Here is a 13992-nt window from a genome sequence, read left to right on the forward strand (position 1 = left end):
GACAGTATTTTCATACTCCAACTTTCACAAGCAGAAGAGTTCGGACTCCTGTAGATCAACCAGGAAGCCCAAGTCCATAGGCCTCAGGGGGGCAGAGTCCTTGACCTCCTAACACAACAGTCTCTCTGTTTCTCTCTCTCTCTCTCTCTCTCTCTCTCTCTCTCTCTCTTCCCAGCCTCAGGCCTGGATCCTCGTATTCATGTTGAACCTGGTCCCAGTGGGAGAATTAAGCTGACCTGCATGTCCCCAGGGTGGTACCCGGAGCCAGAGGTACAGTGGAGTGGCCCAGGAGGACTCCTTCTAGAACCTGCCTCGGAGACCAGGACTATAGCAGGAGATGGCCTGTTCCATGTGGAGTCCTCTCTCTCAGTCGGGGAAAATTCCACAGGACACCTGACTTGTTCCATCAGGAACCCTGTCCTCGATGAGGATAAGAAGACCCACGTGTCCATGGCAGGTCAGTTCCCTCCCAGGTGCTCATCCAGAAGTTCCAGTGCAGATTGGAAGCTGTGAGGAGCAGAGACCCCTGACACAGACTGCAATGAGGGTCCAGTGGGTGCCTTGCCACTCCTGAGTGGGGACCTCCTGAGATATACCCACTTCCCCTGTGCACTCCTGCTGAGGTCAACAAGGTCATTATTTCACAGGGTAGAAGGGGATACGCCAAAGCCTTCAAGAGTGATAGGAATAAGAGGATCTTTCAGAGTCCCTTGGAACCTTTCCATATCCTCCTGCTCAGACTTATCCACACATAACAATATGGGCTTTTTCCCCACCTGTCAATTTAGCTAAAATGCTGGCCACAGCCACCTCTGTGACCGTGATACATGCAGACCGTTTTGCGCCCAGGTTCCAACTACTAAAAAGGGCTAATAATACTGTGTCCTCATGCAGTTGTCATGAAGGCTAATGATACAACTCATTTTGCAGGCAGAGAGCACCAAGCACCCAGGTATGCCCTTCAGATACACAGAGTGACTGGCCAGGGGACATAGTCTGGCTCCAACACTGCCCTGCACCACCCTCTCCCTTTCCCAGCCAGGGAGCAGAGTGCAGCCTGTGCTCCAGGGTATTCTCAGGCCCTTCTCTTCTCAGCTCGTCCCCACCCTTCCTTCCTTTCCCTCCTCATTCCTGGTATCATTCCTTGGACATACCCACCCCCTGGGGCTCATGGGCACTGGGAGCCACTTTTCTTCTATGTTCCCTCAAGCGCCCTTTCCTGCTGGTCCTTCAAGACCTAACCCAGGAGCCATCTTTTCTATAGAACTCCCCTATCCCATGTGCACCAAGTGTGCCTCTTCCCGCCCCCGTTACCCTGGATTATGTTTGCCTCCTCTCAGGCTGGGTGTGTGAGCCCCTGAAGAGAGGCTCTCTCAGGCCTTGAACTCCCCACTGCCTAGCAGACACCTGCTCCCAAGAACAGATTGCCTGGTGGGTGTGTAAGTGAACATCTGCAGGACGTTATCAGGACCACCAGATCTGGTGTCCACCGCTTTCCCTTGTGTGGGTCACATGCGTTGTAGATCATTAGAAAGAGAGAACTGGAATGAAGTTGGGAATTTGAAAATAAAAGAAAATATATTAGAGGATAGGGGGTTTTTTTGTGTGTGGGGGGGCGAAGTGTTTGCTTTTTTCTTTCTTTTTTTTTTTTTCTAAATGTCATTCTTGGAAATACAAACCTCCATGGGGGAAATTAACTCACTCCTCCTTAGACTTTGACAGTGAAGAAAGGTGTATAGAAAACTTGGGAGACACTGGTGAGTCGGGGCTGAGCTTAGCAAACCTCAGCAACCCTCAGGACCTCACATGGAAGGCCCTGAAATCCACATGGAGGACGTGAAGGAGAAGGGCCTTCTTCACGTGAGTGCAGGAGGTCTGCTGAGCTGAGCAGTAACTCACAACCTGACGGCCAGCTGCGCTCTGTGGTCATTTCCTAGCCATCTGGCTGAAGGACTGAATGAAACAGCCTGGAGAGAGGGCTGCTCAGGGCCTCTTCTGCAGATGGTGTTGGCCTCAGAGCCACTGTTACTGACCTCAGTCCCCCTCCAGCCCAGCTGGAACTCTGTTTCTGGGACCTGGCCAGGAGCTGTGCCTGGATTAGGCGCTGACACCTCACAGTTCCTGCTCTAATCTGAGAAGAGCTCCAGAGGATCTCAGTCCTCAGACTGTCCTTAGACTCACATCCACGTGATGAGGAGGACAACTGGAGGAACAGGCCTATGATGAAGGCAGTTGGGGCCTCAGGAGGGCAGGGCAGGCAGGTGAAGGAGGGGCTCTGTGGCATCTGCAGACTGTTCCTTATTATAGGAGCACTGTGTGCCACTCGTGTCATGTAGGCTTTGGTGAAATCTGGAGCTGTTCACACGGTGTCTGCTGCGTTACTTTCCTCTCTTCAGCCTGTCCACACAGCTGCCTGGTTTGACAGGGCAGCTCAGGGCCTGCCCAGGCTGGGGGGAGGCAGGAAGTGGAGGTCCTTAGGAGTGCTGGGAGGGCTGGGGAGGCTTGAGGTCTCTGATGCCTGGTGACGTCTCCATGAGGAAACAAGAAGGACTCGTCCCCATCAGCCAGGCCACCTGCAGTCAGCCTAGATCTCAGTGCCATGGTCCTGTTTTGCAGGTGACCTCTTCCCCAGGGTCAGCCCCTGGACTGTGGTGCTGGGGGTGCTCTTCAGCCTCTTGACTCTCTGCTTGGTGGTCACCGGTATTGTCCTCCTGAGAACCAGAAAAGCCAAAGGTAAGTTTGAACAAGGGGGCTGACATCATTTGTGTAGCAATTAGACTTACATGTAGATCATAAGTCTACTTAGGGTTTTTATCTTTTACTGTTGATTAGGAAAACATGAAGAGTAGGGAGGGATGATCCATTGACACACTCTTAGGTGCTGGGTCTGAACTTCAATTCGCCTTTGAACTCACTTTACCCACTTCTTGACTCATTTCCTTCTTGATAATTTCCAAGAAACATGCTTTCCATGCAGGAGAGAGGTGAGCTGCTTATTAAGGAGGCTTCTGAGTGCTCTCCAGGACCCTGTAGCCACACACTCTGTCCTCAAGGCACATCACAGAAAGCTCTGTGTATGGACAAGAGTGGGCCATCCACCGTCCACCAAGTACCATCCACCAAGCACCATCTGCCATCCACCATCTTCCATCTGTCTTTTATTTTTTTCCTTTTTACTACACGTTGGGTCCTGCACGTGGGACACAAGGCCTTGGGCCTGGTAGGCCACCTCTACCTCTGAACCACATAATAGCACCCATCTTCCTTCTTCACTACTTTTTCCAGTGGCCTTCCTGCTGACCTGGACATGGCTGCTGATTCAGAAATATCGGTGAGGGGAAAAATGATTCGTATTAGAATGTTTTCTTCCTTTCTCTACATTTGGGGTGTGTAGGTGTGTGCTTACTGGGTTATATTTGTCAAGAGAATGAAGAGTTCTGTTTTCTCTGGTGGTCTATAGATTAAATGTCAGATGACATCTAATAGTCACAAAATCTCTCCTGTCTTATAATCCGTCTCCTCTCTGACTTGATCTCATAATGACCTGAACCTCATGCCTTGGGTTGGCCTTCTCTGGAACAAAGATAGCCCCAGGTAAGAGCTGTGGCCAGGGCTGCCAAGTGCACCTGCCCAGGGACATCCAGTCAGGCTTCACCTGACTGCAGGAGAAAGGACAGGAGGAGGGGTCTTATGGCAGTCCTGAAGTATTCGTCCTCCCATGGGGACATAAGTGGAGATGGACCATAGGGGAACACCCAGGATCCCAGTAAATGCCCTGCAAGACCAGATTGATCTTAGGCCTCTAAGCACACAGATGATCCTCCTGTAGGGCGCATACTCTCCTTCCTGTCTGAAACCTCCCTGTGCATTGTCTTAAGCTTCCAGTCTAAGAGGAACCAGGGAATCAGGAGAGCTAGAGGAGCAACAGACCAGGTGGAGGGGAGGGAGCATGGGCAGGGCCACAGCCCCCACATTCCATAGAGAGTGGGGTCTGGGTGGGAAGCTTGTTTAAAGGGCTAATTGGAGAGCTATTGAGTCTGCTCCTTCTCAACTTCCTGGCTTTCAGGTGGCTCTTAAACCAGTCACAAAGGCCAGCATGGCTGTCATACAATCACATGGAAACCAATCTTGTATGAAAGCCTGTTTATATGGGTTGGGCACAGTTCTGAAACATACTAGATAGTTTCTACTTTGGAACTTGTGGAAGGGCTTCTGAGGACACGTGCTGAAACCTGTGGCATGGAATTCCTGCATGGAGAAGCTGTCCGAGGTGTTGGGGGATGCACATGGACACTGTAACTGACAGTGGTTCTTTGGCCACGTGGAGCCCATCTAGGGGCAAATGAGTCTGGGGATTGGATTACATGAGTTGCACTGAGAACACCTTCTGTGGCTGATGACACCTGGGCAGGATGCAATTGGGGACATTTTAAGGTATGGATCAGAAAACAACAGGAGTATTTTTTTAAAGCTGTGGACACATGAAGTGCATTTTTATGGACATGCCCCTTGCTTGACTTTTAAGAGGAGCCCTGCTCATTTGCCCAAGGGAGGATGAAGCAGTCCCTACCTAGTCCTCTGTCCAGTGATATCTGTCCCTTAAGGAAGTCCTCACTTTGAATTATTCCACTTATAACGTGGAATTTGTGTGTGTGTGTGTCAGTTATAAATTCTCCCCAAAAATACTCTGGTGAGACTGAGAATCTTGAAGCTAGTTTCATGCAAATCTCTGAAAATCCAGAGAATGATGTGCAGAATTTATAGATATTAATACCTGTTTTCTCATCTTTGGGACTTCAGCCAAAACTTGAAAAGAGAAGGGATCCTATTCACTCTCCCATCCTATTTACAAGTAAACACAGTTGGAAATCTAAAGGTGGTTTCCAGGTTGTGACATGCTTGTTTATTCAGAAACCTGGAGTCCTCTCTGTGCCTCTCCTGAGCTGGGCTGACAAGCCTGGGCCCAGGTGCTGCTTTGTCCTTGGGGTTGAGTGGTGAGATGGGCCTCATCTACTAGGGAGAGGAGGGTGCTCTCCATCAGGCTTGTGTTGAGGTTGCTGTTTCTTTCCACAGAAGCAGTGGACAGAGTGAATGATGTGATTACTGAGGTTTGACAGGCAGTGTTGGACCTTTAAAACCAACATTGCCTAGTTCATGCTCTTTTATTATTATAGGAACACCAGAGTCCACATAGAATTGAATGTGCCTCTCTGACCCCAGGCACGAAGTATCCAACACACATTTCTCTACAAGTATTTGCCCCGTGGAAGTTGTTCACATATGTGCAGCTGGAGGAGATGGGCTGGTTTTCTGGGAACTGCAGAGCTTGCGTGTGTCTATTAGGGGAAAGTTGGTTGTTCCATGTACTTAGCACAGACCACCTGTTCTGTGTGGTCATTAACAAGTAATGAAGGAGGTGCCATTAGAGCTCATAGATGTGAGGCTTGGCCTTGTCACCTGGCTGTGGAGCTGCTGAGGAGCTAACACTGAGGTAAGGACGGGGCTGGGGACAGCAAGGAGAGCAGCAGGACATGTGAGGAAAGGAAGTCCTAAACCCTGGAGTGGCTGACCCCCTGGTTCTAGCAGAGGAGATGAACAGTAGACAGGAGACAGACTCAGAAGGCTCCAAGGCAGACTCCAGGGCACATGGCATTTTATCACTTTGCTAATGATTTAGAGGGCAACAGAACAGGGAAGGTTCGTTCAGAAAAGGGCTGTTGTGACTGGAGTGACTTTGGGACGTGGCATTTATTCCCTGGGAACAGGATAGGTGACTAGGGTGCAATTTGCAGGAGGAAGTCAGGAAGGATCCATGGAAGTTCGGTCCTGTTGTCACCAGAATAAATAGAGCTAAAAGTCATGCTTGATCATTCACTTGTCAGTGTTTGGTCTTCAATGCGACGACTCCTGTCCACTCCTGGTTCATTATGAAGATTAAATAGTGTGTAATCCACTTAAAGACTAGAGGTAGAGCCAAAGGGAGGAATCCTGTGTAACTGAGTGCTTCGTCTTGCTGTGGATGGCTAGATTCATTGTTCATTCTGATGTGCCTTAGGAAGGAGGGGAGCAAGTGACGTTCATCCTCGTTTTCAAAGGACCTGCCCTGGAGCTGAACTTTCTGGGTTTAAGTTATGTCTCTTATCACTTAGTAGCTTCATCCATCTCTCAAAATACTTTCAACCTCCTGGGCACCTTCTGCCTTTGCAATAAGGCCACAATAATGCTAAGACAGGGGTACAGTTAATATTCAAAAGATCGGAACAGAGCTTGTATTTTGGTGGCAATTGTGCAGTTATTGGGTCTGGGAAGGGGAGATGGTTTTATCTGGGACCCTATGAGGCTAAAATGAACTTAGTGCAACTGCTTAGTTTTGACCTTTCTGTGTAAAGAACAAACTGACTCATTGAAGTCATCACATAGAAAACAAGGTGTCACTGGACAGAAACTTCTCTCACGTGACTGCTCCAGCTACATGGTCCAGCTGATGGTGGTGATAACACTGAGCCGGTGGTATTGCTGTGTCACAGGACCCAGGCATCACCTGTACACATGGAGTGGAGAAGGGATTTTTGATATTGGTTACATTTCTATTTTCACTAATTCATGTAATTTTTCTTTTTCTTTTGCTAGTTTTCTTCTTGGCTAAAGTCACAAAGAAAAGTGATTTTTTTTTTTTAATTTTGGCATGTTATATTAGCCATTCTCTGTTAGGAGGAAAAATCTTTAACTAACCTCATGAACATGATAATTTGTCCAAGAAATGGCAGTGGGCTAAATTTTTAACCCTCAGTGAGGTTTCCTCCTAATTCCAGAGCATACTAGTAATGGTGTCATAAACATCAGCATGTGGACAACAGGTACCAGTTACCTGCCCAGGGTTCTTTCCTCAGAGCCAACAGTATAATGTGATTTTACTTTTTCAAATCACACACTGTACCCTCAGATAAAGTTCCCAGTGAATGCAGATACCAAGAGAACCCATCCCCTGGTTTTCAGAAGGGAGAGCCAGCCACACCTCCCTACACTGCCTCTGTAGTGACACTTGGGTCTGCTCCGTTGCACAGGGTGCCACCAGAACACGATGCTCCACCACGAGAGCTAGGGCATGCTGTCCAGAGAAGTAGAGCTTATCCACTGCAGGGCCTGCTGGGCCCTCTAAAGCTTGCCCACCTTGTGCAGCTATATCATGAGATGGTTCTGGGGTGGCTGCCAACTCCACAGAGTGAGCAATCCCCTCCACCAGAATCCTGCTTCTCCTACAACTTTTCCAAAGTGGGCTTTTCTATTCTTGAACACATTTGTGATAAACTAAGAAAACCACGTAAAAAACACCATTGCAAATTTTGTGTGCACAGCCTTACTTGCCTCAGACACCTGGTGCAGTTCTGATCTTGGCCCAGCCCTGGGAGATGGTGCTCTCTTAGCTGCCCCTGCCTTTTCTCACTTTGAAGTCACACTCAGATCCAGACCATCTGCTGAGAAGGAGCTTCCCCACAAGACAAGCTGTGCATCAGCTGTGAGCTGTCCCCAGTGGACCTGCAGGACAAAACTCCACCCAGGCTGGATGCAGCATCAACCGTGAACTGATCCCCATCTGAAATGACACCTCCAATTTTTCACATTCCCAGTAATTCTGATCAACCTGTATTCCTAGAACTGAATCAGTTCTGGTTTGCAGTGAAGGAGAAAATAAATGAATTAGAAAAAAATATCTGGAAGAAGAGACCATTTATCTATAAGCAGTCTAAGGGAGTCACCTGAAAACATTCCTGACAAGAAGGTTGTTTCACCAACATTGATGTCATTTTACACCTCACCTAAGGCCTTCCTGTGCAAATATTGTACTTCACAGTGTGACATTTGGGTAAGCCAGTTGGAAATGGTCCTCAAACCTGTCATTCAATATTCAAACAGAAATAACAAATGTTAAACAGATGAGCTGCGGAAGAACCAGCAGAAAAGATAAGCGGGAAGTGGCAGAGGGTGGACCATGAGGCTCCTCTTAGGCAATATTTGGAGTTTAGATGTTCATTCCCTAAGTGGTAAAAAATTCCCAAGGATTTAGAGTGAGAGTGGTTTAACAATATGATGATTGCATTTGAGATTTATTTCATTTTTAATGGGTGAATTAAAATTAGACGTAAGAGTTGGTTCCACTGTGGTATATCTATCAATGCATACAATATAATTTGGTCAATTTTATTTCCCAGTATTTTCACTTCTCCTCCCTTTCTTATTCCCCCTCATCCACATTTTCTGTTTTACTGATCTCCCTTCTGCTTTCATGTGATTCTTTTTATGCCTTTTATCGTTCTAGTTTCTGCATATGAAAGAAAATATTTGACCTTTGACTTTCTAAATCTGGCCTGTTTCACTTACCATGATGTTCTTCCAGTTCTATCTATTTTCCTATGAGTCACATAACTTCATTCTTCTTTATGGCTGAGTAAAACTCCATGTGTACATATTCTTTATACTTTCTTCTCCTGAAGTATACTACACTGGTTCAATGACTTGGCTATTGTATATATTTGGGCTTTGAAAAGACTGCATTACAGAATCCATTGGTGTGTTCAAGAGAGGGCACTGGAGGACCAGTGAAGGTCCTGCTCCATTGCTGAGGAAGAGTCAACAGAGCAGTGGAGCTGCTGGGAGTGGGGGGGTGGGGGGGACACATTTCTGAAGCCCAGGATGAAACTGGGAGTACACTGGGAGCTGATGGAAAAGGCAGTACAAAAATTTGTCCCTGTTTCTTGAATGACAAATGGATTCAGTGATTTCAATCACTGGAGTCTGTCTGAATCTTCAGTTCAAGTAGTTTCTGTTTTATGTAACTAGGTGCATCTACATTTGTGACATCAATATTTACTATCATTATCTATTGGTGAATTGTTCTTTTTACGACTATAATGTAACCTTTGTTTTTTTCTGATTAATTTTGGCTTGAAGTCTGCTTTGTTCAATATGAGATAAGAGTGGCTACCATTGCTTGCTTTGGGTTTCCATTTGCATGTTATATCAATTTATATTATTTCACTTTCAGCCACTGACTGTCCGTGCCTTAAGGTGACTCACTTGAAAACAATATAAGGTTAGGTTTTTTTTTTTAAAAAAATTACAACCTGCCAGCCTACATCATTTAATTGGAGATTTGAGACCATTTATAGTCAATATTATTATAGAGAGATATTCACTAACTACTGCAATTTTGATTCATTTTCAGTGTTTCATTTGGTCCTGTTTCTTACTTGCTTAACTACTCTTCAAATGAGATTTGTCCATTTGTAAGCTCTGAGATTTTTTTATTTCTTCTGTGTGTATTATTTCTGTAAGTATTTTTTATAGTGCTGGCTTTAGTCATGAATCTTATTTTCTGCTTATATTTGAAGAATTTAATTTCTTCTTTGATTCTGAAGGATAGTTTTATAGGATATAGCAATCTTGGTTGACACTTAATTTCTTTCAGGACTAGGAAAGTCTCATTCTAAGTCCCTTTGGGTTTTAAAGTTTATGCTGAGAAATTGGAACTAATTCTGATAGGCTTGTCTCTAAATGTAATCTGATGTCTTTCTCTTGAGATTTTTAAAGCTGCGTTCTGCATGTTAGACATTTTAATGTGTCATGAAGAGGATCTTTGTTGTCTATTTGGGATTTTGAATGCCTCCTGTATCTGGAAAAACATCTTATTTTCAGTTTGAAAAAAAGTGTTCTGTTCTGTTATTATTTCCCTGAAGAGGTTACCTGTGTCCTCAGCCTCAACCTGGCAATCCTGTTCCATTCCAAGGATTCTGAAATCAGGTCTTTTAATGTCATCAAAGTATTCTTGTATATTTAGGTTATGCTTACTTGTTTTCTCTTTTCTAATACTGCATGAATCCTCAAGGCAAACACTTTTTCTCCCAAAGTAATGTTCTGATATTCTGTTATCCTGTCTTCATTATGATCTACTTTATTAGAGATAAATTTAACTAAATATTTTTGTTTTACTTAATGAGTCTTTTATTCCCAAGATTTCTTTTTCATTATCTGTACCACCTTACTGAATTTTATGTTCATATTCAGTACCGAGTTTCTTAATTTATTCAGTTGTTTTTCTGTATTCTCTTGGTATCCATTGACAATTTGTATAATCATTCTTTTGATTTTTTTATTATTTTGATTTTTTTCATCCACTTCATATCTTTGGAATCAATTACTGATAAAGTATAAACTTTACAGTTGTCATGTTGCCTTGTTTTTTTTTTTTTTCATATTTCTTGCATTCCTGCAATTGGTTTGTGTATCTGTTGAGATGGATTTATCTTTCACACTGATCTGTGGACCACTGAGTCAATTTTCTTTTTTCAAAGTGTTCTAGAGTGATATAGATTGATACCCCTTATGGGTGTGGTATCTATAGCCTTTGTATTAATACTATTTTCATCTAGAGGAGAATGTTCATGAGTGGACCTAACCATTCCTACTGGGGCATGCTCATTTTCTTGGGTTTTTTTTTTTTCACTTCTGCTCTTTGTATTCAAGTGTCAACAAAATTTGAATTTGTTTAATATATGTGGGGACTAAGTTGCATTGTTTCTTGATTCAGTTTATCTAAGGAGCGGATTCTCTCCTCTCCTTATCTCTGACTGGAAACTCACAGGGCACTCTCTTCTCTTTGCCTGTTTCACTCACATTTTGCTAGGTATACCCTAGGTCATGCAGTAGGTGCAGCATGGCAATATTTGTTATAATCTCCTGCAGCAAATGTCAATGTGACCTTCTCCAGATGGCTCTCACTTAGCTCTCCACTTGCCAAATGAAAAACACAGAGAATTATTTAGATCCAAGTTCACTGTGCAGGCTCTGAACCCACTAAGTTGAGGATCCTTTTCTCTTCTACAGTGTTTCTCTGCCAAAGGTCCCACTGTGTTTCTTTTTCTGTTTGTCTCATGTTTCCCCTCCCAGGGAACTGGCACCACTGCTAGTGCCACTGCCACCACCAGCTGGATTACAATGTACTTTCTTGTTCTCTGTTCAGTGCACCCAAATTTCTAAATCTCTAAGAGACTCTGATTGCCACTTATTGAATTTCACCTAATTCCCTGTTTCACCAAACTTGCTGAGGAACAGTACCTTCTGCTTGAGTACCAAACCTATGAACAACCGCAAATCCATCTTTCCTCTCATCTGCCATCTTGAGTCATATTTCTTTTATTTTTTTAATTTTTATTTTTTGCATTGTCTTTAGTCTTTAAGTTCAAAAAGCTGCTTTTTTTTTACATTTTAACTTGATTCACTCAGGTCATTTTTCTCCACATCTATTTTCTTTCTATTTCCCTTTTTTCATCATGAGAAACAGAGATTTTTTTCTTTGATCTTATCTAAATAGGAGGAAAAGACAAGGGCTGGGGATATAGATCAGTTGGTAGAGTTTTCCCTTGCAGGCACAAGGCCCTGGGTTCAAACCCCAGCACCACAAAAAAGAAAAAAAAATGGGGTGATGGGGGGGGGGGAGTCAGTAAATAACCAGAAAGAACGATTTCATTCTATACAGTTTACAAAAGTAAGTACTATTTAGCAATTCAGTGTTGCTATAGAAGAGAGCTTATTTTCATGATAAGTATTGAAAATTGCTTTTAAACTGGATAATGACAAAGGATAGTTTGATCCTTTCTCATCATTGAGTGGCAAAATTATACTAATGCTTATTAAAAAAAATTAAAGTATTAAAGCTTATTAACTGAAATCCAATAGGATTATTTGTCTCTTCATGTGATTTGTTTATTAAAAAGAATACATGCTATTTTAAAAATTTGTATTTGTAATACAACAAAAGCATAAAATCCTCTGTCAAAATCCAAAGGAGAACCTGAGATCCCATTTTTGTCCTCTATAGCAGTCTGCTCATAGCATTGAGCTATAATTGACAGGTGCCTGTCAATGGCCCTGTAGGGGAAAGACCCTATCTTGCTCATGGTGATATCCCTAGTACAGAAGGCAGAACCTGGATTAATGTGGGTCCAGTAAGTGTTTCCTGGCCAGGTGTGGTGGCACATGTCTGTAATCCTAATGGCTCTGGAGGCTGAGGCAGGAGGATTAAAGCACAAAGCCAGACTCAGCAACTTAGTGAAGTCCTAAGCAACTTGCCAAGACCCTATCTCAAACTAAAAATAAAAAGGGCTGGACATGTGGCTCAGTCGTTAAGCCCCCTGGGTTCAATCCCTGGTACAAAGAAAAAAAAAGTTCACTGAGTGAACAGGAAAGAGTGTCAGTAGCCTCAGGAATGCCAAGAAGACAAATGGAGACAACACGATGGCCTCTGATGAGTAGTAGACTGTGATGGACATAAGAAGCAAACTGTATACGACTCAGGACATTCAGGATCTCAGGATCTGGGGAAGTCCAGTGTGGAAACATAAAACAAGATGCCCTTTCAGTCTGTGCCTCGCAGAGTCCAGCAATCTGACTCAAAGGGTCACTAGAATCCTACAAAGATGTAGTCTAGGATGAAACTTATTGGTGTCTCAGATCACTAACTAACCCTTCTTTTTTATTTTTTTCCATTTTTTAGAGAAAATCATTGAAGAACTTGGTAAGTTTTATATCTTTTTTCCATGCTAAATTGGAAATTCAGCCTCCATACCCCCAAAGCAAATATCTCTCTGTGTGATTGGTTGCAGAACAAAGAACATCTCTGTCAATAAAAGGTAAGCAAAGTTACGTGTCACACCACTGATACCCCACAAACCATTACCTTCAACAGTCTTTTCTCAGTCACTCTGCTAATCTTGAATGTGTCCATCTCATTGCAGATCTGAAGGAAGCTCGAAGTTTTGCAGGTAGGTGCACAGAGAAGGAAGTGTGGTTAAGGATAACCTTATGCCTGTTCTCTAACCTCTCTGGGATTCTATTGTGAGAGAACAGGTTATTCCCTAATGATATATGAGATATAAGTAGGCAAAAAAAAAAAAAAAAATCCTCAGATGCTGGATATAAGGACCTAAGTTGGCTAAGGCATAAGCTCTGGGCGGCACAGACATATCAGGGTCTCCTAACCCTGACAGGCAGGCTCTCGTCAGTTAGGAGCAGGTCCTCACCATCCTCTTGTGACCACCACCATAGAAGTTGGGTTGGAGCAGCTTCTCTAGGAACACCATAGAACTCTTCGGGGTGATGATGAAGAGATGATGAAGGGTTAGGTCTCTTGTCTCTCCTTTCCTTTCCAACTTCAAACCCTTCGTGTCCACCAGGTTATTCTCACCAACAGGAACACACACTTTTTCCTCCTTAGTTTTCTTAACAATAAAGTAAACAGCAATCTCAGTGAACCCAGTCTCTCCATCAGGCTGTTATCCTACTCCCCTCTCCCTTTCCAGAACAGCCTCATTTCATACTTGTAAATCCTCTTTCCTAATTTGTATCCTCTGCTGTCTTCCCACCCCAGCTCCACAAATACCCACAGCCTGAAAACGGCCCTCGTGGTCCTCAGTGTTCCCCACCACCCTCCTGCTGCCTCCTAGCTCCACTTCCTTCCTCTCCCTCCTCCTGCGTCACTGGCCAGTCTCCTGCCGTCTGAACCCACTGCTGAGCTTCCGCCTCGGAGCTGAGCAGGGGGATCCGTCTCCTTGACCTTCCCAACCCTTCTGTTATGTCCCCTCTGTCCATGGAGGGCCTGGTGTTCCTAGTGCTAACACCTGGAGACCTTCTGAGTGTCAGAACCTTGGTAAAGACCTTTCCCAAGGGGTTTCCATGCTCCACCCATCTCCTACCAGCTGAGGCCTTGCAAGCTCTGAGGTGACAACAGAAATCTGTTCCTTTCCTTTATTAAAGGACCTTCAGACTGTAGGTGGGATGGTGTCCTGGATTTTAACAGCATGGTGTTTATTTTCTGTGTTGATGAAAAGGGCCTAGAACACATGTACCTTGTTCATCTGCCCTTCTTTGACCCCTCACAGAGAAGGTGAAGGGTCTTTTCTTATTGCTTACTAGTAACTGATCTCCTTCCTTCTGCAG

The 13992-nt window shown here is 44.3% G+C and overlaps 1 protein-coding gene across 2 annotated transcripts in view; it reads left to right on the forward strand.

Annotated features, from left to right (window-relative positions):
• LOC114081926 (butyrophilin subfamily 1 member A1-like) overlaps window positions 1-13992 on the forward strand; it is a 30543-nt gene that overhangs the window by 14498 nt on the left and 2053 nt on the right. For both annotated transcript variants that reach the window (XM_071607089.1, XM_071607090.1), the window contains exons 4-7: window positions 2617-2733; window positions 12551-12571; window positions 12660-12686; window positions 12792-12818. In XM_071607089.1, the coding sequence (XP_071463190.1) occupies window positions 2617-2733; window positions 12551-12571; window positions 12660-12686; window positions 12792-12818 (192 nt within the window). The remainder of the gene's footprint in view (window positions 1-2616; window positions 2734-12550; window positions 12572-12659; window positions 12687-12791; window positions 12819-13992) is intronic.

Source organism: Marmota flaviventris, assembly GCF_047511675.1.
Source record: "Marmota flaviventris isolate mMarFla1 chromosome 5 unlocalized genomic scaffold, mMarFla1.hap1 SUPER_5_unloc_1, whole genome shotgun sequence".
Lineage (NCBI taxonomy): Eukaryota > Metazoa > Chordata > Mammalia > Rodentia > Sciuridae > Marmota > Marmota flaviventris.